At 35.0% G+C, this 27532-nt stretch overlaps 1 protein-coding gene across 1 annotated transcript; it reads right to left on the reverse strand.

Moving 5' to 3' along the window:
- Positions 1 to 1418: 1418 nt before the first annotated feature.
- On the reverse strand, positions 1419 to 19213 carry LOC142342134 (uncharacterized). The gene is made up of 4 exons (XM_075393333.1): positions 19008 to 19213; positions 11176 to 11321; positions 10762 to 10889; positions 1419 to 1782 (listed from the first exon to the last, which is right to left on the reverse strand). Exons 1-4 carry the CDS (start codon positions 19136 to 19138, stop codon positions 1531 to 1533), a joined length of 657 nt encoding a protein of 218 aa, XP_075249448.1. The 5' UTR covers positions 19139 to 19213; the 3' UTR covers positions 1419 to 1530.
- Positions 19214 to 27532: the final 8319 nt, after the last annotated feature.

The raw sequence follows: 27532 nt of genomic DNA on the forward strand, positions 1-27532 counted from the left end.
GGATTCAAGACGTTCCAAGTCTAAAAAGTGACATGATCAGAGCTCTTATGCAGTAATGATCCAGGACTTGCGGTAACAATTTTTCAGTGCTGATTAAGATTTGACGTTCGTTCCGGGGAAATATTTTCTTCACCTCGGGCGTACCCTGACAACTTTCCACATCGTGACGTTGAGAAAAAAAATGTAAAACTGAATATTGCATCTCAAGGTATTAAAACACGTCTTTCGCCTCAGGCGTACTTGTGACATATTTTCCATGACAACTTCTTACATGAGCTGCATTTTTGTTTCTAAGAAACAATTTCGATGAATCTCCGCAATGGACAAAAAAGCCACCTTTTTCAATCATTTAATAACACTTTAGCATATACCATTATAGTCTTAGCATTATCTTTGAACATAAATTATACATCAGATACATGCATAATTTTTTTCTTGAATGTGTTTATCAGAAGGTATTAAAAATGAGAACAAAATTGAAATGAAAAATGTTCAACTTTAGATTTTTCATATTATTAAATGAAGTTTTGCTCTTCTGTTAATTGAGATTTTTAAAATAAATTAAAAGTATCCCAGAGTTCTACTGAAGAGATAGGTTGTTAACAACACCTCTCTCGAATTCGGAACAAATATTATATATGTCGGAGGATAAGCATGAGCTAAGTAGGGTTTTATGATCAGCTCTATCAGCTTATATAGCCTGGCTTTAATGGACCAACCATTTTTTCTGAAACGCAGCCGCTTATTAAATTTCATGGTAAAAAGTGACATACGAGAGTCTGGGCATGTTAAAAGAAGGTGACCCGCTTTTTCACCCCTTTATTTTCGTCCCTATAGGATCTCATATGTCACTCGTACCTCATATGTCACATTTTACCATGAAATGTTATATTTATAGATGGAAATTGTTATAGAAGGATTTAAATTTGGGTGAAATGGTAGAGGAGAGAAATAATTTGGGGTATGCTTCCAATTACTTCTCCCCTCTGCCATTTCACCCAAATTTAAATCCTTCTAAAATGTCAAAATAGGTGTGGTTAGTTGAATCTTGGTGCAATTAATTAAACCATTTAAAATAAACGTTGAATGCCATGATGTCCCGGTCATCGATCATACAACTTTCTTGGATTTCGTACTCGGTCATATATGATTCTTCGTAATTGTACTAGGTCATATATGATTTTTATGATTTCTTGGTAGTCATACAAGGATCATACAAAAAATAAAACCTACTCTCAAAAGGCTTCAATCGCTATGCTCTAGGTTGCTGATACGGAAATCATATATGGTCCTTGTATGAAATCAAAGAAATTTCAAACCGGGGTAAAGCTATAAATATAAAATACCAAGATGCTGTGTTCTCTATGAGATGATGACCTCTGCGTTTTATATCAGATCTCAGACAATAACAATACAAATATGCTATTAATTTCAATTTAAGTTAACAATGGGGCATGTATTGGAGAAAAACTGACAGAAAATTTCGAAAGAATTTTTTCACAAAATATATTTTGAGTTGTGTGTTATTTCTCAGCTTTGTCGGTTGATTTGATTTTCACAAATCCATGGCTGTTCTCTGCATATGAAGAAGTTCTTGAACCAATCGAATGTTAATTGTTCCTTGAGCATGTCAAGTGTGTAGAATCTGTACAATACAGGGCCTTGAACTAGGAAGTAAGTTGTGAAGATTGTCGGTTGAGCATCATCTTCAACTATCCGAAGAGGTCCTTGGCCATAACCAACTTCAGAGATGAAGAAACCACAGCCGTTATTGTTTGTCACCTGAAATAGCCGTAACAGAGGGACTAAGTTAGAAGCTCCCCTTATGCTATATCATCCCCATGATAAGTCTGATTATGTTGGAGAGCAGTCCATATCATAGTACTATTTTATGTCAAAACTTATCAACAAATATTATGACAGCTGATAAATTGCAGAACATCAAAGCATTGTATCAACTCAAATTGCGGTAACAACAAACAACCGTTGCATAACTTAACGATGAAATAATTTGTTAGCGCTCAATCAATACTACAAAAATTTGAAAGACCGGTAAAGCTTTGCTTTGGGATCAGACTATCGCCTTTTTTTCTAGCCAAGGTTTCTATAAAGTGAATGGCGAGAAAAGAGTGAAGTGGGGGGGGGGGGGGGTTAAGTGAGTGAAGTGGGGGGGGGGGGTTTAATGGGAAGAGTCAAACTGCAAGTAACACTCTTCATATCATGAATTTGTATTTCTTAAAGTTGGGCTACTTCGATGAATGGCGTGAGAGACTAATGAGCCCGTAAGCTCTAGGAGAACTTAATGCATTTCGGACTCTACCTGTTTATCACGTTTCTGATGACGAAAAGTCAAAAGGATCTGATGTAAAAATGGGTCAAGCAAAAATTGAATGAAAATGCCACAGGACTATAATAAAATTGCTGCGAGCTTTGCTTGAGAGCAATTAAAAACAGAGTACCGTACATATGTTATCGCCCTCTCGAAGTTATTCAACAACTCGGCTTTGCCTCGAAGTTTGATGGCGATAACAACCATGTGGTAACTTTTATTCAGTTTCCAGAGCTTAAATGTCTTTGTTTCATCTCGAAACTCTTCCGAAACTTATCGAGAAGAAAGGGGTATGTTGTTGAAGTACTATGAGGACCTTAATGGAGATGAGGGGAGGAAGATATAGGGTACACAGGAGAATTTTTAGATTTAACAATCGACATTCCATGAGCCGTCTGATCAGAGGTCAATTCAATAGACTGGATGCATGCTCTGTTTCCTTTTAGGCTGAGAGAATTACCTTGTAGACATTATTTTGGAAACCGATCTAATGTTTGGCCTCAAAATCAAACATGAAAAGCAAATTTCTGATTAATTCACTAAGGGAGTCATCGCTCAAATTTAAATAGGTTTAACCTGTGCGTCTTGCAGAAGTTACAGAAGAGGGGACACTATTTTTTTTTTCAAAGAAATGCGTCGCTCATTAAACTATTTTCTCTGCAAATTTTAAGGCTGCAAAACAAAACTCAAATTATCGATATATTGAATGATGACATCATTTCGTTCCATGCTATCGTCTTAAAATATAGCCAAAGTTTTTCTTCAATTTTTAGGCAAAGAAATTTGGTCGAAAATTGTCCCCAAAATTGTAATTTAAATTTTTTCACCAAACATTTCACTAATAGTAAAAACCACCATAGTTGTTCTATACTCGTGTTAATTTTCTAACAGCTGTGCACCATGTTTTTTTTGAAAAAATATAGTTATTTTCCAGTTCAAAAAGTGCCCAGTTCAAAAAGTTTTTTGCCATGCGAGACATACATTGGTAAGATTTTTTTCGTTTTAAAATTTAGGAAAGAGTTTCATACTCAATGGTTTTGTACGCGAAATTTAGAATATCAAACTCTGGTCACCTAAAGCAGCGTGTTTTCCAGTGATTGGTTGAAAAAAAAATCTCCAAAATTTAGGAAATTGCATCATTGTTCATTGTAACATTGCAACAAAGTACTTTAAAACATTACATAATGCTCGTAAACACGAAATCAAGAGCCCATTTTCCTTCTAAGAAAATGGTGGGTATAGACAATCTGGTACTTGCCTCCCAGAAAGCAAAACTTTGCTTGGTGGAAAGAACAGAAGAAGACGATTCGATTTACAAGTTATTAGAACTCAACACTCAAAGAAATACTTTTCAATAAACGCGTCAATGCCTATTCCGTTTACAAAAAAATCGAGTTTTGATTTCTTGCATAAAATGCGTTTAAATGTAATTTTTTCGAATGCCTTTATTACTCAGCCGTCGTCACATAGGCTTAGGATTGCTCCCACTTAATTTTCTGTATTGTTCTGCTTTGCTTCAATTGAAGATGCTAGGAAAAACTGGACACGATTTGCATTATCAATACGTTTCAAGCTTTCAAAATTATTCCAATCCTTTGCTCCTATAAACTTGTCAGCGCCTATGAGTTCTTATGAGCCTATCAGCGAACGTCAGACCAAAAATATACCAGACTTTTAATTAAGGCAAATGGAAAACTAAATTGTATATCAATCCAAAAGCCGAAACGTACGGCTGACGTCAGTAATTTACAAAGTACTGAAGATATGACTTAGGATATCAAAATCATTTACGCCAGAAGTAAATTTTTACTAAGTTTTTTCTCAGTTGTTGCACACTGGTGTCTTAAATGCACATGGTTTAGCTTGTGTTGTGCCTGAACACACATATAAAAAAAACCACGTTGAATTTTTTTGAGTTCGGTTTTCAATAGAGGTCTAATTCCATTTTCATTAGAAGCTTGAAAAACTAATCCTTTTGCTCTATTGAATCATAATAAGTGCAATAAAACGTATTCTATAGGCTAACCTGTTTATAAGCCATTATAGTGGTTATAACCCACTATACCTGGTTTTATAATTATAACCAGTATAATTACTGTCCAGAAAAAACTCTTTTTTTCATATTTTGGCTTTGCGAGCCCTTAGAAAACAGGTAGGCTCACAATTTTCATACTAGAACAAAGATTTGGACGTTTTGCTCTCAATGTTACTCATGCTGTTGTCTGGCTTATACTTTTTGTGTTTTTTTCAAAACCACATTTTGACCAATTTGAGCAAAAGTTTGACGTTTTTCATGACCACCTACTGAAAATTTTTCTTTTCACTTTTTTTAAAAGTGATACGATCTTTTTGTTTGCAGTAAAGCTAAAAGAATGTTGATAAAAAAGCTCAGTAAAGTGTCCTCCCATTTTCCCACTGAACATTCGTGTCAGTTTTTGCTTTATTAGTTTTTTAGGAAAAGCATTGTTGTCTGATCACCGTAGAAAAAAATAACTCTTAGAGAATTTTTGTTTTTAATGGGAAACAAAAACTTTCTGTTGCCCAACCAGAATCATGTGTTTATTGCATAATTTCCGGATAAAAAGGTATCCCAATTTTCAACGCCTTTGACAAGTTCCGACAAGGTCTGATGTTTAGCTAAATTTAACCAAGAAAATTTCTAACGGTCATCGTTGTTTGTAATCTGTTGGGTTATGGGTTTTCGCAAGTGGAATAATAGGAGTTTTTAACTAAGTAGAAAATTTATTCTCAGAAAATAAGAGAATAACAAAAATGATATTTTACAGTAGATTTTATAGATTTACAGGAGAGATCTGATTATAAGATCAATATGATGATTTGATTTTGGGAAGGAAAAAATGCTCAAAAATCAGCTGTATATATACCCATTATCAGTGCGAGAATTTCCAGATACAAAACTAATCTTAGCACCATGATTTGCAGTTGGGGTCGCAAGGGTTACCCAATATTGTTTTGCCTCTGCAAATTTCCTAGAATCAGTCACAGGGGATACCATAGATGGTGTGGATTTGGAGTTTTCTAAGAATTCGTTCACAATTCCGGTGGTATCATTATCATTCAATACATGCTGGAAAGATTTTATTAGCATGAGAAAACAATCTCACTCTTTGGATAGTTACCTAGATTCACCAATTTGAACCGAATTTTGATTCTATGCACCATTTCTTGACGATTCTTTTATATAAACTATGTGACTGAAATCAATTTGCTCTTGTCTTGGTATTCTGGTAAATTAAACTTTCTTTTATTCTCACTAAGTTCAAAACTATAGATTGATCGATATTCTAACAACTCCACTCAGATTTGAGTTGATTGCGTCAAGTCAAAACAGTTCTGAATATTTCCCCCTAGATACAGGTAGAGATTTCGTAAAGATGTCGGCTGCCATTTTGTCAGAAGGAACGTAATGAATTGAATTAGTCCCATCTTCCGTCTTGTCCCGAATGAAGTGAAATTTTGTTTTAATGTGTTTGATGCTCTTGTGCATGACTGGGTTTTGGCACAATTTGATACAACTCTGGTTGTCCTCTCCAATTGCTATTGAATGTTCCTGCTGGATGTAGAAATCCTCCAGAAGTTGTTTCAGTTACAATGCTTCTTGAACTGCTGCTGCCAAGCCCTGATATTTTGTTTTTGGTGCAGAAAGAGCAACTGCGGCCTGCTTCTTGTCACCCAAGCTGAGTGCTGCGCCACGTCCGTTAAGGTTGAAGTAAGAGCCCGTCGTTGATTTTCTGTCGTTCTAATCACCATAACTGTTTGCATCACTTTTCCTCTCTAAATCATAACTAGCTTCTTTTGTTTAAGTAAGTTTTAAATTTTTTGAACAATGGAGATATAGCAGAAGTCGTTTTGATTGATGATAGTCGTTATGATAGCCAGTGTTGATTGGTAGGTTCGTTCATGTGTCTGGACAGAAAGGTGACTGTGATCATGATTTCTGGCCTCGTCTGTTTGGCCAGATATAGAAGTGATCCAGCCAAGCATCTGATCCAACCAAGCATCATCGTCTCCGTTCTGTGTTGTCTGAAGTTTCAAATTCAAATGAGCTGGAGTTCTTGAGGGTTTGCATTGATCCATATGAAAACGCTCAAGCATTGTTTCTATGTAGCGCTCTTGGCAACTCTGACTTTGCCTTCTTCTCGTCTGATTCTTAGGCTCAGAAACCAGTGTAAGCTCCCTCTGTCTTCCATTTGAAATGTTGCCTCGAGTGCTTTTCTGACATCGGAAACCATTTTCATGCTTCTTGATGCTACAATGATGTCGTCAACCCAGACCAAGATGACGATTTGACCCTTGTCTTTTCTCTCGCGAACAAGCGATGATCTTTCCTGCTTCTGGTGAACCCCTGTCTCAGTAGTAAGTTTGCCAGTTCCCTATACCAGATGTTAGCTGTTTCAATTCATAAATTGGTTTATTCAGTGGACATACTAACTTCCCTCCATCTTATCCTTGTTTAATAAACTCATGTGGCTGATCCAGATACACTTCTCCCTCTATTGGTGAGTGCAGGAAAGCCGTATTGACATCAAACTGCTGCATCACATGGCCCCTCACCGACGATAGTTGAAGTAGAATCTTGAATGTCTTCGGCTTACAGGTAGGCGCAAAACTCTCAAAGTAGTCCAGTCGTTCCACTTGTTTGAAACCTTTTGCCACATAGCGTGCTTTGTATTTGTCGACTTGACCATTGGGTCTTAATTTCACTTGAGAGGCCCATTTTCCCGGTACGACGTTCCTCTCTGTGGGTGTTCTCACTATAGTCCAAGTCTCGTTGTCTTGCGGTGCCCTGAACTTGTCCTTCATTGGCCGGTGCCACTGACCCCAATTGTCACCTTGTCTAGCTTCGTAGACTGTTTTGAGTTCTACATAGTCACCCTCAGTCACACCAAAATGGGTCCTGACTTCTCCAAAAAATTGAGGAACACTCCTTGCTAGTGTTCTTGGTCTGGGCTCTGCCCTTTCCGCTTGCTCCTGTGCCTCATCCAAGAAACCAACTGTCTCTGACTGTGAGAAGTCCCCTGTTTCACTGTCTCCGAGCGGCTCCGAATCCCTGAGACTCCCTCTTGTTGCAGTAGATTCTTCATCTAGTGCAGCTTCCTCAACATCCGAGGCATCTCGTCTCAGTGTTGTTATTTAAATGTTCACACACTCTGCATCATGCCACTCCTCTTTTATTGCTGTAAATGTGCCCTGCTCTTTTTTGTTGCCGTCGTCTTAATGACCATCATCTGGTTGCCAAATTCCCAGTTGTTGTGACCCCTCATCTAGTAGGTCGGGCCTCTCTCTGGTGTTAGGGAATGAGCCCACTTCGTACTCCTTGATGATCAGATCTCAAACGGCCATCTCCTTGCATGGGTTGGTAACGTACATTAGGTATCCGTTGTCTTCTCCAGTGTAACTTACCAAATTTCCTTCCAGAGCCTTGGTTCCAAATTTGCTTACGTCTCTGTTCCTCTTCCTCAATCAAAAATTGAACATTTTTTAATTGGAATCTTAGGTTCTATACCTCGCATCACCTCTGCTGGGCATTTTTCTTTTTCTCGTCTCGCTACCAAGTTTTTGATCCTTGTTGCGTGGAGAATGGCTGCTCCCCACGTCATCCTAAGAAGTCCTGAGTCAATCAGCAAGCATCTTGCCATCTCCGGCAATGTTCTGTTGCATCTCTCAGCCAATCCATTTTGTTGTGGCGTGTCCGGTATGGTATTTTCCTTTAGAGTGCCTGCATCTAAACAGTACATCTTGAACTGCTCTGAGAGAAACTCCTTCGCATTGTCTTGTCTCAGTTTCGTAGGCGTCCCCACACTGAGAAAAAACTTCTTTAGGCTGGCCAGTACTTCACACTTTGCCTTAACCAAGTCCACAAACACAAACTTTGGGTACTGGTCTGCAAACACAATGCAGAACCGGAATCCTGACAGTGACTTATTTCTGAAAGGTCCCATCGCGTCTGTGAAAACCCTCTCCAGCTTCTCCTCTGCTTTGGTCTCTGCCACTCTTATTACCGGAGTCTTTGCGATCTTGGCCAATGCGCACATATTGCATACATTATCCAGTTCCCCCATTGTGTCTGGTGCATTCCTGGCAACATCCACTTGATTCAAATGAACAAGTCGTCTGCGCCACTTCCTTGCACTGATATGTTTTACGCTGTTGGGTTTCATCTTGAATTATAGAACGCTGCTGGGTAAGTAAAACAAATTAACTTCTTGTGTTAGTTTTACCCGAGTTCCATTCTGGAATTTAATGCAGCTATTTTTCTTTCTCGAAAGTGCAGCTATGTCCCCAGTACGTGCATCTTGAGACTGATAGGTGGTTTGTAGAATAGTCAAGCACTTACAAAACTTTTTTGAGTTCCAATGGAAATTCCCCTTTGTTTGAGGGTATGATGATCGTCACACAGCCTCTGCGCACCGCTCTGGAAACCTCTCCATTGGGATCTCTAACCACTTATTGAATTGGAACAAAGTCCAAGAACGCGTCGGTGTTTGTCGCTATTTGATATATACAGCCACTGTCCTCTAGCATGACTGCTGTTTTCCACTGGGTAAGAGCTGCCCAGTATTCTTTGTCTGGTGAAGCGAATCTTAGGCTCATTGCCACTGACTCATGTTTTACTCCATCTCTTTGTCTCTTGCATGGCCTGTCTAGGTGTTCTTTTTCACCACACTTGCTGCATTGTGCTGTCTCATTCCTCCTGCAGTCCTTGGCAATGTGTCCAGGGATCCCACACACAAAGCTGTTTCTTTTCCTGTGTCTCTTCTTGAAAACGAGCTTCACTGCCATTGCCACTGAGCCACTTTGCCCTTGTGCCTCTTTGCTGTGCTCTCATGGAAGTTCTGTAGCCTTTTCTTCAACTCTGTGAAGTTCGTTGCCGCGTTAATGTTTTCCTGTATAACAAAACTTTCATAACAAATGGCAGACCGTTGAGGACTAAGGCGTTGGAGAGGGTCTCTGAGACCACTTCCCCTGCCTGTTGCAGCCTTGTGAGCAACTCCTGTCCTCTGATGAAGAAGCTATCCAAATCCTCAGCATCCTCGAGCGGCAGTCGAACCAGCTGTGCCACCAAAGTCGCCACTGCCGTCGTCTCCACACTCTGAAATCTCTCTTGCAAAAGCCTCCAGGCCTGTGCTCCATCTCCTATGCCGTCATCTTCCACATAGTCATGTCTCATCAGACTAAGAGTTGTTGCATCTAGCTTCAGTGCCATATGGCACCAAACATTGTTCCGCTTCTCCTTGATGTCTGCAACTTCTTTCTCATATGCATCCTTCAGCACCTTTTGGTTCTTCTTCTCATCATTGCTCGACCCACTGACTTGTGGTGCCGTGATTTTGGGTTTCTCCTCTGTACCAGGTAGTGATTTGTAGAGTGCCTTTGTCTGCATCATTGCCACAAATCTTGTGCTCCAGATTGGAAAGTCCTGTGCCTTTCCTGTGTAGATCAGCAGTTTCACTGTCTGTTGATCCACCTTAGTTTGAGCAGGCAAAATAGTTGTGAAAACAAAATGTAGTAAGCCGAAAAAGATTATGACTGTCAACAAAAAATTAGTTTTTTTAAGAAATTGGTTTTATGACTTAGAAAATTGTTTGGCCCATATCCTGTTGACTTAAGAGTTTTTGCAAGTGGAATAAAAGACGTTTTAAACCAAGTAGAAAAATCAATTTCTCAAAAAATAGAATAACGAAAATTATATTTTACAGTAGAATTTATAGATTCACTGGAGAGATCTGATTATTAGATCAAGATGGTGATTTGATTTTGGGGATGAATAAAGCTCAAAAATCAGCTATATATATATATATATATATATATATATATATATATATATATATATATATATATATGTATGTATGTATGTATATATACCCATTATCAGTGCGAGAAAGTCAAGATACAAAACTAATCTTAGCACCATGATTTGCAGTTGGGGTCGCAAGGGTTACCCAATTTTGTTTTGCTTCTGCAAATTTCGTAAAAGTCAGTCACAGGGATACCATAAATGGTGTGGATTTACACATTCCTAAGAATTCGTTCACATTTCCGGTGGTATCATAATCATTCAAATACATGCCGAGAAGAGTTTACATCAAATAACCTTACTCTACCTACTAATAGTTATAGTTTGATCGATATTTTAACGTAATCGTTTCCGAGTCAAATATTGTAAAACGTCAATTGTCGATTTTTTGCTTAGAATTGTCATCATTCTGTCCTCATTCGTTTTTCTTGAATTGTTATCATACTCTCCAAATAAATTTTATGTTGCAGGGCATATATGCCTACGAAATTCAACATACTGTTACTTTCTACTGGAAATTAATTTTTTTTTATCTAGCTTTACGGTAAATTCACAGTTGCTTCCTTGATTGGTCACAAATCGAAGAAGCCAATAATCAGTGTGCAAAACTTACCCTCAGATAATTGAGCCGTTTTCCTTGGGATGAGAAATCGGTGACTCTGGTGAAGTATTCTGCGGGAGATAGACCTTTTTCTTGTCCATTCTCAAAGTACATGTGCTCCTGGAACTCACAACACTTTCCTAGAAAGAAAAAAATAACAGTTTTGGTCCTTAATAAACTGCAGCGCCTTCATGTCTTATCCGGAGTTAGAGAGGAGTGAAATTTTTATTGAGAGATAATTGTTCCCAATTAAAGAACTGTTTTCAATGCTGATGCTGATAAAAAAGTAACCTAGGCTTCGCATTCGCTATACATAAATCAACTAACTCACCAATAATGAACAAAACCCGGGCAAAAAATGGGTTCAAAAGAAACGACTAATTTCACAATATCTAAAAAAATATTTAATAAATGTGATTGATGCACCTAACTCTTGAGTCCAGAAAGAGAACCAGTTGATTGTTTTGTAGTGCCTGAGGGCGAGGATCTGAAAGACTTGGTTGTATCTGTCGGGCCATCTCACATTCTTCTCGGGTGTGTCAACCAGGTAGCCATAAGTGCAGAAACTGTTGCTGCAAAAGTCATAAAACAATTAGCATATTTCACCATAGTAATATTCATCAAGTTATTTTTTTTACCACAAGCTACTGATCTGCTTTGCCTTCAAACATCGCCCCATGCCCTGTTATTCGTCTTCCATATGCAAAACAATTTCTATGTAAACAAACCAATTTCAGATTTAGCTCTGTTTTGTTCAGTTTTATCGAAATATGGTTTATATAGTCCTAAAAGAGGTGGGACTAGCCATTACAAACAATTTCTATTAAACACATTTACATTCGTCGGCTATATGAGTCGCAAACGTTTTACGCTTCTTCATGTGTCGAGGAAAAGTCTTTTCAGCCTTGATAAGGATCGATCAAGCATAGAACCTGCTGAAAATAAAGGCTCAATTGAAACAAATAAAACAGCATTGCAGCGTGCTCAAGTTTTTCGATGTACCTTGTTTGTGAAAATGCTTCCCATTTTGAGAAATTAGCGGCTGAATTAACAAGGAGGCTCGGTAATGTGCGATTGCACATTGGGATCCGACCCTGCTCACCCAAAATTTTGGCGTAATTTTCTACCAAATAAGGAACAGATAGAAAAAAACAAAAATTCAAGTCTTTTTCAAAAAAAAGTGTATAAACGAAAAGATAGTCTCCATAGCTAATAACTCAGTGGAGTAAAAAAAAATGATGCACTAGATTGATGAGATATGCCGATATTATGAAAGCGAGTTAAGACGAACAGTAAAATCAAACAACAACAACAACAAACATTAATTACATCAAAAACTTTGTCCATTTTAAAAAACAAAAGTTAATTAAAAAGTCAACATAGCGTCAGATAAAACTGAAACTATACGTAATAAATTTTAATTCATCAGAAAAGGATTGAGACCAGTCTATAATAAGCCTTGGTAACAAACAGAGAAAAAAGAACAAAAACAGTAAAGTTAAAAAATTCTCTCATTTTTTCAAAACATTTAATTTAAAAGTAATGAAAGCCGTTAGAAATCAATAATATATCCCATAGGTTTGCGATTACCTATGCCCTTTTAGAAAGACATTAGGACCTGTCATCATTCAACTTATGCGGTTAAAAAGAACAACAAAAGGACAACAAACAAAAATTCAATTCAAACTTGCCAGAAAACGCTGTCGAATCCGTAAAGCCATAATTTGGGCCTCAAAATATGTTCGACTGCGCCTTTCTTGGAACACAAATAATGTAGTATGTGACCTCTTTTTATTGAGACCAGGTACCAAGCAGACGAAAAAGAAATAAGGTTAAACTAAGTAACACTTTTGTTTTTTTAAAACAAAATTACTTCCAAAGTCATGAAAGCCATTAATTATAGAAGAAAAAAATTAGATAGTTTATGCTTCACAAAGAAGCCATTGAGACCTGAAATTATCCAGAATATGTTTTTGTCTGCAAAAAAACGTCAAATATGACAAAAATTAAAAATTAATTTACTTTTTCATAACGAATTCTTGCAAGCATTGCATTTTGTGACACCAATCCCTTTTGACACATTCCCTTGACATCAATAATGTCATATTTCACCTCTAATTAACGGGTTAACGGGACTAGGTAAAAATAGACAGTAAAAGAATAAAATTGCGGTTTTAAAAAGATTTTTTTTTGTTTTGGAAAACAATTGTTTTCAAAGTGATGAAAGCCATCAGCTATCCACTAATACCGGGAAATTGACTCATCTATTCTTCTATGGAAAACTAATGAACAGTCATTATAGAGGAAATTTCATATGACTAAAACGACAACGCCAAAACAACAGTTAACGACAAAATTTAAAAAAGTCAATTCATTTCTTCAAGAAAGTAATGTCGATGCCGTTAAACCATAATCTATATCTTTCAGGATTTTTATATGCTCAATTGTGTTTTTCTTGATTGCCAATAATGTGATATGTGATCTGTCACCAATGTGACAACGTGACAAAATTAGAAAACGTGAAAAATCGGCAAATATCTGAAAAAAAAAATATGTGAAAAGTGGTATCAAAAACAGAAAACCAAAACTTAAGGCGTAAAACCGCAATAGATATTCAATTTCAAATCAGTAGAAAGAAGAAGCATTCTTTCGTTGATGACACTAAGCTACAAGTTGACCGAATTGAGAAAAAAATTAGAGACAGATTTCATTAAGCCATATATTTAAAAATCAAAAATTTTTGAAATTCAAAACGACCGTAAGCTTTCAAGTAACAAACTAGATGCATCAACATCAAGCTATTTAGGAAGCCAGTTTGAATTTTCACTACTGCGCTTCGAATTGAATTGTTCTTTTCTTTAATTATTATAATGAAGTCCCATTTTAAAAAAAACCGACTGATTACAATACGAATTCGATTTTGATTGTAACAGTCCAAGATTGGTCCAAAACTAGCCTTGCTATTACTGCTAGTCCGTTAGGAACACTTAATAACTCGAAGGTAATAGATATTGATAATTGTTTAGTTACAATATCAAAAATATGCTGCATTTTTAATAATCAACGGGTAAAATTAGCAGAAAACGGCAAATATCATTACAGAGCTCTCTCAACAAAAAGTTGAAATACAAATAGCCCTCTTTTGAGTCTAAAACGATTGTATTTGTGGTGTATGGCTGTGTACTTCCGGTAAATGTAATGAAAGAGGACTAAAGAAGCTTATTTCGTGCTGTTTTTGATAAAAAGGCTGAATTTTGAAATACTTAGCCAGAGTTTTCGACAAAAAATTTAATTGAAAACAGTTGACAATATATTTTTGTTTTTCAAAAAAAACAACAACACTATTTTTCAAAATTTTAACAATATTTAGCAATATTGACATATTTTTAGACAAAAATTCCGGAAAATGTGAATAAAAACAACGGAATTCACTCTACTTTTTTCAGAAGTTTAAACCTCGACAACTCCCTGTAGAAAACGAAAATTATAAAAATCTTTTTAATTCCATTTTCTACGCTGGTCGAGCTTTCTAATGATACCAGTCTCATTTCTCTACGATGAATATATCGATCGGCGAAAATTGACTGAACAAAAAAAACCCATTTGAGTATATAGTTCCTCCCCCCTCAAGAGGGGTTGGAACAATTATTTCTGCGTTATCAAAGAGGAGCATTTTAAGACCATTTCGCACACGCCCTACCCCGCAACTATTAAACAAATATGGCGATAAGATAAATTATAACATATCTGAGACACCCAAACTTATTAAAAATATTTTATGTTTTTTGTATAAAACAAAACGACTGCCAGTAACATACAAGCATCAATAATGTTTTCATATCCTTATATTGGGTTACCTATAGTCGGTTATTTAATTACAAGGGCTACTTCTGCCTCCCATAAACTCCAAGAACTAACAACTATAATAAACACTCCTTGCACTAAGTCGCTCTTTCTTATGTCTGCATACTGTTCTCGCCGTATTAACCATTTCGTTGCTCAAATTCCCAATAACCCGGGGCTGCCAACTAAATAATCTGTTTGCTTCATATAAATTGTCACAGAAAATTACTTGTGGAAGACCTACTCCCCGTCGACTGTTGAATAATGCCTTTTTTGGTAAACTCATCAGCTCAAATGTCACAGAGAGAGCCATATTACGTAAATAGACTTCAACTATAGTATCCCGCCACGTATATGGAACTCAGCAATTTTGACGGGCGATGGCCAAATTGGGCAAATGAAGATCTAGTTAGCCGACAACCAAAAAATGTTACTTGAATCCGACTAAAATCCATTGTAATAGTTGGACGATTTAATGACATTTGATATTGACGAATCAGATTTGTCGACAAATCAGAATTAAGACGTCCAATTAAATATCTCATTTTTTGTGTCGGCTAAACTCTTCGTCGGTCAGCATCCCTGCAACATTTTGAGGGAGGGGTAACGGTAGACAGAGAAAGAGAGAGAAACGAGTCGAAACTAATTATAGAAATGTCAACAGACTAAACAGAACAAGAGTTGACAGGGTCCAATCACCAATTCCCCTCGCCCTCCAACTCCATTGGGATTTAGCCCACTGTTACAACACATGAACATTAGAGTATCGGCTCGTCTATTCTTCCGTAACATGTCAGTGAAACCTATCACTATACAGGAAACTTCATACAACTGAAATGACAAAGTAAAAAAGACTGTTAATGACAAAATTAAAAAATTCAATTAATTTTTTTAAGAAAGAAGTGTCGAGGCTGTTAAAACGATAATCTATATCTTTAAGCATTTTAATATGTTCAATTGCGTTTCATTTTGAACGCTAATAATGAGATATGAGAACTGTCAGTAATATGATAATGTGACCAGAAAACGTGAAAAAATGGCAGATTTATAAAAACAAAAAAAATCTGAAGTCAAATAGTATCAAAGCCAGAAAACAATAACATCAGGCTTAAAAACGCAATCGAGACTAAATTTTCAATTAGTAGAATGAAGAAGCATTCTTTCTTCGCTGACACTAAGCTGCAAGTTGACCAAATTAAGAAAAAAAAGGAGGAAAAGTTCAGTAAGCCATTATTTATTTAAAAATCAATTATTTTTAAAAATCGAAACGATCATAAACTTTCAAATAAAAAACTAAATGCATTAGCTTGCAATTAATTGCTTAGGAAGCTAATTGGACCTATCACTCCTGAGCTTTCATTTGATATGTTCTGTTCTTTATTATTAAAAAAGGTCTTTTTTCAATCAGAAAACCGACTGATTGCAATCCGAAATCTTTTTGGATTGTAACAGGCTAACATTGGCCCAAAATTAGCCCTGCTAGTGCTTATTGTCCGTTAGGAACTATTGAATTTTTCGAATATTGTAGATTTAGATAATTTGTTAGTTGAGAACTCAAAAAAAATTCTGCATTTTTAATAATAAACGCGTAAAGCTAGCAAAAAACGGCAAAGTTTTAATTACAGAGCACTCACAGCGGAAGCTGATGTAGGAATAGCTCCCTTCTAAGTCTACAAAGATTTTATTAGTGTTGTTTGGGGGTGTAGTGCCGGCAAATTTTATCAAAGTGGACTAAAGTAGCTTATTTCGTGCTGCTTTTGATGAAAAAGGCTGAATTTTGAAATATTTATCCAGAGTTTTTGAGGAAAAAAGTTAAATCAAAATAATCAACCAGGATTTTTTGTCCTTAAAAATAAAATCAACGACACTATTTTTAAAAATTTCAACAAATTTTAGCAAAATTGACGAAAAATTAGGCAAAAATTTCGGAAAATGTGAATAAAACAACGTGAATTCACTCTGCTTTTTTCAGAAGTTTAAACCTCGATAACTCCCTGTAGAAAACGAAAATTTATAAAAAAACTTTTTAATTCCATATTCTACGCTGGACTGGACGAGCTTTCTAATGATACCAGTCTCATTTCTCTACGATGAATATATCGATCGGCGAAAATTGACTGAACAAAAAAACCCGTTTGAATATATAGTTCCTCCCCCCTCAAGAGGGGTCGGAACATTTATGTACAAAACCTTTGTTCTTTGTGAACCATTTACAAAACGAGTTGACTCTCTTCATAGTTTTGTTCTGTGTTGATTTGGACAATAAAAAGATAATCTACACTTTCAAACGCCTGACAGATGAAGTGACTCTGAAGAAGTCATTGAGAAAATCTGGCAATATTTGAGAACTGTGAACAAGTAGGAGATGTAAGTCCAATCAGAAATGACTGCAGCAAACATGCGCATTTTTTCTCGGAACAGTACGAGCAAAGTTCAGAAAAGCAAGGTGTATCCAGTTACAGATTACCGCATTTTTCCAAATAGAGAGAAAACATAAAGTTTTAAAAGGCAGTGGTTTAGTAAAGTTTATTTCACTTTGCTTACTTAAAAAATTTGACACATGTCAAGCCACTAGGTGGTTTTTGAAATTTATAGTCGCTAGATATTTTAATCCCATTTCCACAAAGTCAGTCCTGTCTCAAAAAAGGACGCAACGGTATGCAAAAATTATAGGCGAATCTAAGTAATTTAAATCTTTGCAAAACTTTTTGAACGTCTTGTTTTGAAAAAAGTGAATGACTACTTTATTTAAAAAATACTCAATGATACTGAATTTGGATTTGAAAGGTACGAATTGTCCACAAGATGCTGTTTTGCAATTTGTTGAAACTTTACAGTATAACTGTGATACAGGAGTATCCATTGTGTAGGAGTCAGTAACCAAGCCTTAAACTGTCTATGTATAAACACTTTATGCATATGTTATTTAAATACTGTCTTTGTAAATAAGTACCATTTGGTGTTAGTTGCTCTTTTGCAGCAACCTGTCTGTTACACAGAAAAAGTGTTAATAACACATTGATAGAGTGCAGACGAGAAAAGATAGCGTTATGATACGGTCGCCTAGTGGCCAATTAAATGTTACTGCACAATCTGGTTTTCCATTAGAGAATAGCGAAACTCATAGGAGTCAAGAAATAGACACATCAATTGTACCGTCAACATCATCCTCTAACACAAATACTGATAACCAACTGGTTTGGTCATCTCGTATTCGAAACAGTTTAAATCCTCAAATTACACAACAGATTACTAAAGTACGCTTCTTAGGAATTTTGGAAGCCCTGTTTTTGTATTGGGATGAAAATTTTCGGAATATTTTGAACTCTAAAGCAAGTATTCATAATTTTTTTTATACGGGTTTACAAACAAACATTTTGGCTTAATTATGCTGTTTGTTTTTCAGAAAGTAATATAACAAGTTTTCTCAATCTCTTTACTACATTAGCGCTGAAAAAAGACAGATACACCGATACAACTGAATTGAAATTTAAATTGCGCGCGCAGTTCATTTAGGAAGATAACGTATATGAAAAACAATCAAAGATCGATTGCTTTTCATTTTTTGTATATCTTGAGTCAGCTAGAATGTATTTCTGGAAATTTTTGAGCGACTTGAGTTCAGCCTCAAGCTGGAGCACCCTCCGCTCTTAGCGTTAAATTGATGAGGTTTTCTGGAAATCTACTTAAACTTATACTAAGCCCATTTATTCAGCCCCTCTAAGAAAATATCAAAGACCAGTCGACCCTATTTCTGATCACGGATCGTAAACTGACCCTTTTCATTTGGCTGCGGTTTTGTCAATGTTTTTAGTGAATTTAGGCTGATTTCTATAAGTTGGAATTGCATATTTATACAAATTCCGAGTTTTTTCAACATATATTAGAGAATGGTCTGATCAGGGGCAAAATTCAGGAGGATAGTCTGATCAGAAGAAGCGTTGCTCACACCAAAATCGCACGAAAAAATAGGGTCGTTCGAAATTTGCACATAAAACTTGGTTGCGCAAAAGTCTATTCAGTGGCCTCATCGGTCTGGCGTTGTCTGATCAGAGGGGGCTACGGTCGCACAAAAATTGCACTTTTCCTTGGGTCGCACAAAAATCTGATTAGAGGTCATTTCGGTATGGCATGGTCTGATCAGAGATCAAAGTCTGGACATAGTCTGATCAGAGGAGAGTGGGGTCTGGAACCTTAACCTGGGTCACCGTTTTGCTCTTATAGTCAGCGTTTGAAAAATGAAAATTCAGTCATTGACAGTGTAAAAATAGTTATTGAGCAAGTAGTAAGTTCTCGATCGCATTAATGGAAATTTTAACAGTTTCTTTTTTAATGTTTCCGGGCACTTTTGACCTCAATCGATTCATTTATCAGAATCGTTCATGTCGCTAGTTCAGCCCAAATGGTCTACTAACCTAAAGTTAGAGCACTCCTTACTTCGTTCGTTTCCATAAGAGTCTGCTACTATAAACACTAAAGACCTCCAATCGGCATCAACAGATGGAATCAACTCGACAAAGAAAAATACCACAATCAAATTACGCATTTTGAATACAGCAATGATTGTCAAATGAATTAAAATATGTTATTTGTTTTCAGAGCTTGTTGTCAAAACAATTGAAACGATTGAAAGGTAAGTTTGAGGTGAAATGAACTATTTACATCAGAGCAAATATGAATAATTAAATGAGTATACTTTTCCATTGTTACTGATGTATTATTTAATGTATTTTGACCGACTCAGATAAATGGTTCGTTAATGAAGAATTGAAGCAAATGTTTGGAAAACCAAAATATACTGCTCCCAAAAAAATTTGGAAAAAACAATGACAAAAACAAAATTATAATCCAATCTGCAGAATTCGGATCATTGTCACAAAAAAATAATAATAATGAAACCTTGTCTCATCTCAACTTTAAGATGCCAAAAAAATCAAAGCTGGTCAATTAACATTTGAAAATCAGCTAAAACTATTTTTAACCAAAAATGTTTCAAAATTAATTTTGTACATAAATATATAAAAAGATTTTTTATGCCATTGAAAAGTATAAATTCTCAGAGAGATAGGCAAGCCAAAAAATTCTACCTAATTTTGAAAAGAAAATGAAAAACTTCAAAAAAATTTAAAAGTATACTTTCCATTTCTCAACAAAAAACTGCTTTAAACCAACAAAATTACCAGCAATTGGTAATTGTGGTAATTAATTATACTTATTAACAGAAAATGTATTAACTGACATTTTTTGAATAAAAAACAACGTAAAAAAAATTGAGCAGGTTTCTTTTAGGTTATTTTATTTGCAGTTCAAAACAATTGTGGAAATATTCGGCCAAATAAAGTTGAAATTTCTTACAAAGTTATTTCTTCTAGAATATTATTTTTATTATTTTTTTTTAAATTTTATCTACAGTAAAATTAAAGCACTATCTTAAATTTATGTATTATGTGACCACGTTTTCTCTCAAATCAAAGTGGCAAGAACCTAATTGATTCTGTTTTGTTTCGATAAGCATTTTTCAAGCATAAATCTTGAATGTTTTAAAAAGTCGCAATTCTAAGGTTTTCATCAAAGAAAAACGCAAAAAATGTAGTAAAAGCAACCTTTGTGAACTTAAGTGTTTTTATTCTGATAGCAAGCATATCTTTTTTGACAGATCATTTCATCTATACAATTATTTCATTGTTAAAACTAGGGCTACTTAATGCAAAGTATACCTGTTGAGAATTTTTCTGCAGCATTTTCGTTTCAGTTGTCATAATTTTTTGACCCGACAACCAAGACTTGTTGATTAGATTCATGCAACTTTCAACTGCCAGCAACTGAAGCTACAAGCAACTGACAGCCAATGATACTCTCTGACACATTGGAACTACAAAAATTAAACAGTAAATTGGATTGTTTACGAACAGTAACTTTCATGGATTATTTGTCACGAAGCAAAATGTTAGAAGCAAGGTATGAACTGCATGTTTTAATCATTATAACGTGTCATGTTTTATCATTTAGCGTATAAACAAAATAATTAAGTTAACGACAGACAAAAAAATGCACAAAATTTGACTTCGGGAAAGAAAAACGTTTTATTTATTTTACATCAGTTATATCAAAAAATTTTAAAGCATCTTTCTCCTAGAAGATATTTTAATCAAAGTCTGTTGTTTGAGTGGTCTAGTTAGAATGCAGTTGAATTCCATCAAATTCAATGAGATAACATTGTGCAGTATGCACAACCCGTAAACCAAGACGTCTATTTAAACTCAATTGCAGAGACATTTTTTCAACCCTACTTTTTGTTCAGAAACGGGTGTAATTTTTAAACAGATTACAGTTGAGGAGAATTTTTTTGGCTTCTATTCATTATTGTGATTGTTTCACAACAAAAAAATTAGCGCATTCTTGAAATCAGCAAGCCAACCATGATAACTGGACTGCTTTTCGCGTGCACTATGTAATTGACTATAATGATCGAAAATCTAATATTAGGAGACCGACTGTTCAGCTTTTGTTTTTTTTCTAGATTTTTTAGGGGAGCGAATCAACGGAGGTGAAATTATAATGATTCCCTGCTTCTGATGAACTTTAAATGTGCGGAGAATTTATGGACAACCTATTTTTCTCTAGTCCAGAACTATTTGAAGATCCGATAATCGTTTGATTCTGGATTTGAAATATATCACTTATCTAAAAGACGCCCCCCCCTCCCAAAAAAAAATTAAAGGACCACAAAAAATGGATTAAAACAGCTAAACTGCACTTCACCAGCGTATTTAGGATCTCCGCTTTTTTCAATTTGGGCTGAGCGAAAGTTAAATTTGTGCATCAAATATTTGCGTGCATGTTTTGTCATGGTATTGCATTTTTATGTCCTTTAGGAAATTGACTGTTGAATTCATAAAAATTGAATACACTCGTAATTTTTGAGGCGAGCTGGTTTTTGAAAAATTGTTCATTGGTTTGCTAATGAAGGCATTCTAATAAACGCTACTTATCATTAGAAGTTTTTAAAGGGCATGACGATTCGAAGACCAAAACTTAAAGGTATAGGATTTGATGGTACGGATTTGAGGTGTAGTTCAGTAAATTGTCTGTTGCCTATATGAAGCTCAACGAAGTCTTTTTTTTTGGAAAAAAACTTTAAATGCCATAATAATAATAAATAATAATTTAGTTCTCGAGTTTATTCCATTGCTTGCATTTATAAATTTACAAACAACAAAACAAAACCCGAAAGGACATCAAAAGGTCACTAGACATGTCAAGTGATGCCTTTTAATTCTTCACAAAGTCTACTTATTTGTTAATTCAAACCCTCTCAAATCACATTTTACCCTGGTAATACCATTTTCCAATCAAACTTAAAAACCCTTAGAAAATGTTTAATAAGAAGACCAATTTTATTTGAAAAAAAGCAGCTCGCTTTATTCCTTACCAAGAAAGGTTAACAAAAATTCCGTTATCTATAATGAATGAGTCTCTATAACAATGTAAAAAGTTTGCTAATTCCTGTGCACTAAACGAGCATAGTTTTTGAACCATACTTTCATCCATTTTAGTTAAAACATTATATAAGTGTCTTAATCTTTTTATGAGTGACTTAATTCTTCGCTTCGTTTGAAAAAATTTTGTTTTCAATGGATGAGTTCTTTCGTTTATTTGGATATTCTCTTCAATTAATTCATGAAATGAGTTATTTAATAATTTGCTTGGATGTTCATGGCGGAGAACTCTTGACAGTAATTTTATCAGTTCATATATGTGTAACTCTTTAACAGAAAACAACTTGTGTTTCCATCTTAGTTCGTCAATGCTTTGGAATCTCTTAGCTGAAAATAACAAACGAAAAATTCTGCTTTGCCGCCACTCTAATTTTTGAAGATCACTTTTATTGGCCACTCCATACAACAAAACCCCGTACTGTATTACTGGTTGAACGTAAACTTTGTATAATCAGACTAGTATGAGTCTTTTGAAAATTTTTTTATACTGATAGATGGCCGCTGTTAATGAAATCATCCGACGAATTATTTTCTCAATGTGTGATTTGAAGCTTAGTTTACTATCTATGTATACTCCCAAGTACTTAATGTGGTCGACAAATTGGATATTGTAATCATGAATTTTTATTTCAGGTGTCTCATTAGTGGCACCAAAACTTATAGCCTTGCATTTATCTCTATTTATTGCTAACTTATTTGATTCCATCCAAACTGACACATTTTCTATTGTATCATTAACTCCATGATCCACATTTCCGTAAATATTTGCATCATCAGCAAACATAGTTACATTACAGTTTGTACAAAAGCAGGCAGATCGTTTACGTAAATCAAGAACAGAAGTGGCCCTAAAACAGAACACTGTGGTACACCGCAAAAAATGCTTTCAAAGGATGATCGCTGCTTGCTAACTGAAACACATTGTTGTCTGTTGGTCAAATATGAATTCAGAATGGCATAAATTTTCCCCCTCAAACCATACCCAAAATATTTTTGGAGCAAAATTTCATGACTCACAGTATCAAAAGCTTTCGATAAATCAATAAAAACTCCATAGTAACTTTCTTTCGAACACAAAGAAATTCTTATTGTTTCAACAACCTCCGACACAGCGTCAATTGTGTTTTTCTTTGCCTGATATCCAATCTGTGCCTTGTTTATTACTGAGTACTTGGACAAAAAGGAAATGAGCCTTTTCTGTAGACATTTCTCAACAAATTTTGAAACAACTGGGAGCAGTGATATTGGTCTATAAATAGCGAACTTATTTACGTTACCATTTTTATACAGAGGTATAACATTGGCAATTTTCAGAGTTTAGGGAAATCGCCCTGGTCAAAGCAACGATTAATTAATTTTGCAAATGTTTCACTGGCTTGGATTGATCAACTTAATCAGTTGATTTCAAAAAAGTTATGTAGATCAGAGTATGTTTTTTTGGGCATTTGAATGATAATGTCGAAAACTTCTTTGGCTGTGACGTTAGATAAGAACATGGAATTTTCTAACTTTCTGACCCGGCTTAGATTTGACAGCAGAATACAACTTTCAGATAGTTTCTTTCCTATTTCAACAAATACTTATTGATTTCATCAGCATTCAGATTGTCAATATTTTTTTATTTTCGTTCCTTTAACAGCGTCTATTATTGGAAATAAATTTTATTTTTGTTTGCCTTTTCTTCAATTTTTTGTTCGTAAAACTCTATTTTTGCTCTTTTTGTTAGGTTTTTTAAAAGATTACGCAGATTATTATATTTTTCTCTATTTTCGGCAGACTGTTCGTTTTTCAATCTTTGGTAGGCTTCAAGCTTTTCAAGACTAAGATTTTTGATCTGGTTATTCAACCAGGGCTTTTGAACCTGTTTGATTTTTTCGTTAGTGTGCTTTTTGAACTGATGCAAGGGTACATGACAATCCAACTCCTCGTTTGTCACCCTCGTTAAATCAGTAAAACTGAAATCTAAATCAGAAGATAGATATAGTTTAATTCTCGTTCCCAGTTTTTTTTGCAATACTGTAATTTAAATCTAACCTGAGTTCCTTTATTTGAAGTTTTTTAGTGGCCTATAAGAAGGTTTTTTGTTTGGTTTTTCCGGATCAATCCTTGTTTCACTGCAGCTCAGTTCTACTCCTCTGTGGTAAGAGGTCATTTTATCCCTCATAAGATAGATGGTATTTTTAACAGCAAAAAAACAATGTTCGTTTACAGTCTGTTTTCAGGACAGTAAGATTGAAAAGATTGCCAACTTTTTACTCAACTCTAGTTTGAAAATAGAAAATTGCAAAATTAATAGAGAAAATGGCTAGTAGACAAACAGTTAGTTCTTGAAAAAAAATCAGCTTAACAAAAAAAGTAACCAAAAATTAACAGCATCTCGCAGTTCCCATTATACGGGATCATGAGTACGAAAAACAACTTAAAATGCAGCCGAGGCTTTAAAAGACTCCAAACTTTTGCTATATAATTAGTTTAAAAAATACAAGAAAAGTAGACGTGTTTATGAAGTGAAGGAACCTTAGAAGGAAACAAGGAGGCTTAGTAAAGTGTAGTAAAGTACACTTTTGTAACCAGTAGTGAAAGAGTCACATATGATATTTTGTTACTGCTAGAGGGCGACTAAGTATGGCCAGAAACATTTTCAAAACTTAACAAAGAGGCTCGGTAATGTGCGATGGCACATAAAGTTCCGACCCCGCTCATCGACATTTTTGGCATAAATGTCTACCAAATTAGGAACAGATAGAAAACCCCAAAGATTCAAGTATTTTTCAAAAAAAAGTTTTGTGTGAACAGAGATTGCCTCCAACGCAAAAAACTTAATGGGGTAAAAAGGCTGCGTTAGCCTGATGAGATCAGTCATTTTTAAGAAAGCCGAGACGAACAACAAAATCAAACAACAATAACAACAAACATTAAATGCATCCAACACTTTATGTCTATTTTATTTAAAAAAACTTAATAACAAGCTCAAAATAGCGTCAACAATTGTAGTTCACCAAAATAAATATGTAAGCCCTCTATGAAAAGGCTCGGTAACAATTAGAGAAAAATGAACAACAAACAGCAAAGTTAAAAAATTGGCTTAATTTTTCAAAAACAGTGAAATTTAAAAAAATGAAAACCAAGAAATAGCAAATGAAAACATCCAAAATCTTTATGATCAAATAAGTCTCTATAGGAGGGCATTAATATCTGTCATTATTCAATTGATTATGCGGTTACAAAAAGGACAACAAATAGAGACAATAGAAAAACTCATTTTAAAATTGCGAGAAAACGCTGTCGAAGCCGTAAAGCCATATTGGGCCCCTCAAAATTTGTTCAATTGAGCCTCCGTCAAACGCCAAAATTGTGGTATAGGCCTTCTCATGAACAAGAACAGGTAACAAGCGGGCCAGAAAAGAGAAAAAGGGCAAAATCTTAAAAAGTTTTGTTTTGTTTTCGAATACAAATCTTTTCCTGTCATGAAAGCCATTGGCTACAAAAACTCAAAAAAAAAATAGGTGCATCAAGTTATCCAAGGGAAGAACTTGAGACCTGTAATTAGCCGAATGATTCTTACATCTATAAAAAGAACGGTAAATATGGACAAAAACCAAAAATATTTTTTTTTTGAGCGAAAAACCCGTGTCGAAGCCAGTCAACTCATGAGGAATTCTTAAAGACAACAATAAATTTTGTACACTTGCACGTTTATTTTCTGCGGACAACAGACATGACCTATGTGGTCTGTAACTAATGAGACTAGGTAAAAAATAAACAAAAATGAACAAAAAAGCGAAGTTAAACAACGTTAAAAGGAGGTTTTTTTGTTTTTGAAAATAACTGTTATCATCAGCCATCTACTCAAACCACAAAAAAGGCTCCTTTATTGCTTCATGAAATGCAAAGGAGACCTAACCCTAAAAAAGTAATTTCATACGACTAAAAAGACAAAGTAAAAACGACAGTTAAAGACAATTGTAAAAAATTCAATTAAAACATCGAGAAAGGGGTGTTGAACCCGTTAAAACCGGAATCTATTCCTTGGAAGACTTTTATATGTTCAATTATGCCTTTTTCGAAGACCAATAATTTATAAAGTGAACTGTCAAAAATGTGAAAATGTGACGAATCAAGAAAAAACGTGAATAATGGGCCAATACCTATAAATAAAAAAAAAAAAACCTTGTGAAATTCTGTAGTAACAAAGCCAGAAAACCCTAAGTTGACGCGTAAAACTGCAAAAAGGGTTTAAAATTAATTCAATCAAAAGAAGAGGAAAAAAATGTTCTTTCTCTGCTGACATTAAGCAACAAGTTGACCAAATTAAGAGATAAATAGTGCCAAATTTCAATAAGCCATTGTTTGTTTAAAAAGCAAACATTTTTAAAAGTCAAAACGACCAAGATCTTTTGATTAAAGAAAACAGATATTTTAAATTGGATCTTTTCAGGAAGCCAGGTGAACCTGTCAACAGTGGGCTTAGATGTTAATTGTTCTGTTCTTTAATCAACATTAAAAAGCTCACATTCTTTTTTAAAAGTCCGACTGCTCACAATCCGAATTATTTTTTCGATTGTAACAGTCCAAGATTGGACCAACACCAGCCACACTGTTGTTGTTTCGTCGGTTTAGAACAATCAATTGTTTCGAAAGCTTTAGATATAGATAATTTGTTTGTTAAAGAGCAATAAAAAATGCTGCGTTTTTGATAATCATAGATTAACGTTAGCAAAAAACGGCAAAATTTTGATTCTAGACAACTCCCAATGGAAATGGAAGTAAAACTTGTTCGCTCTGTAGTGTACAAAAATTGTGTTTGTTGTCTTCGGGGTATGTAATTCCGGCAAAATTAATCGAAGCAGACTAAACAATCTTATTTCGGGCAATTTTTGATGAAAAAGGCTGAATTTTGAAATAATTAACCAAAATTTTAGCCAGGAAAATTTAATTAAAAGGGTCAGCGAAGCCTTTTTTGTCTCCAAAAATCAATTCAACATTGCTATTATTAACAATTGCTCCATTTTTAAGCAAAATTGACGAAATTTCAGACAAATTTCAGGAAAAAGTTAATAAAAACAACGGAAATCCGTCTATTATTCACAAAACTTCAAACCCCGATAACTCCCTGTGAAATAAAAAATTCACAAAAAAATTTCTATACCATATTCTACGCTATAGGGGCTTTTTAGTGATAGGAATAGGAACAAAAATAAAGCTTTGTTGTTAAACAATCTTTAGAAGGAAAAAAATTGAGGTCGTATTCTATTGAAAAACAAGACTTTTTAAAAGGAAAAGCCTCCGTTTCCTGTAAGATCCTAAAAAAACCTTAGAAACAATAAACTCCAGAATGCGACTGTCACTGACGTGAAAACAAATTTTAAAAAAGGTGCAAGCAGAAGCGAAAAGTAGAACAGTTTCCCATGCACACAACCGGCGCAAAACAAGAGAGATAG

This window comes from Convolutriloba macropyga, chromosome 7 (genome assembly GCF_964194025.1).
Source record: "Convolutriloba macropyga chromosome 7, txConMacr16.3, whole genome shotgun sequence".
In the NCBI taxonomy this organism is placed as follows: Eukaryota; Metazoa; Xenacoelomorpha; order Acoela; family Convolutidae; genus Convolutriloba; species Convolutriloba macropyga.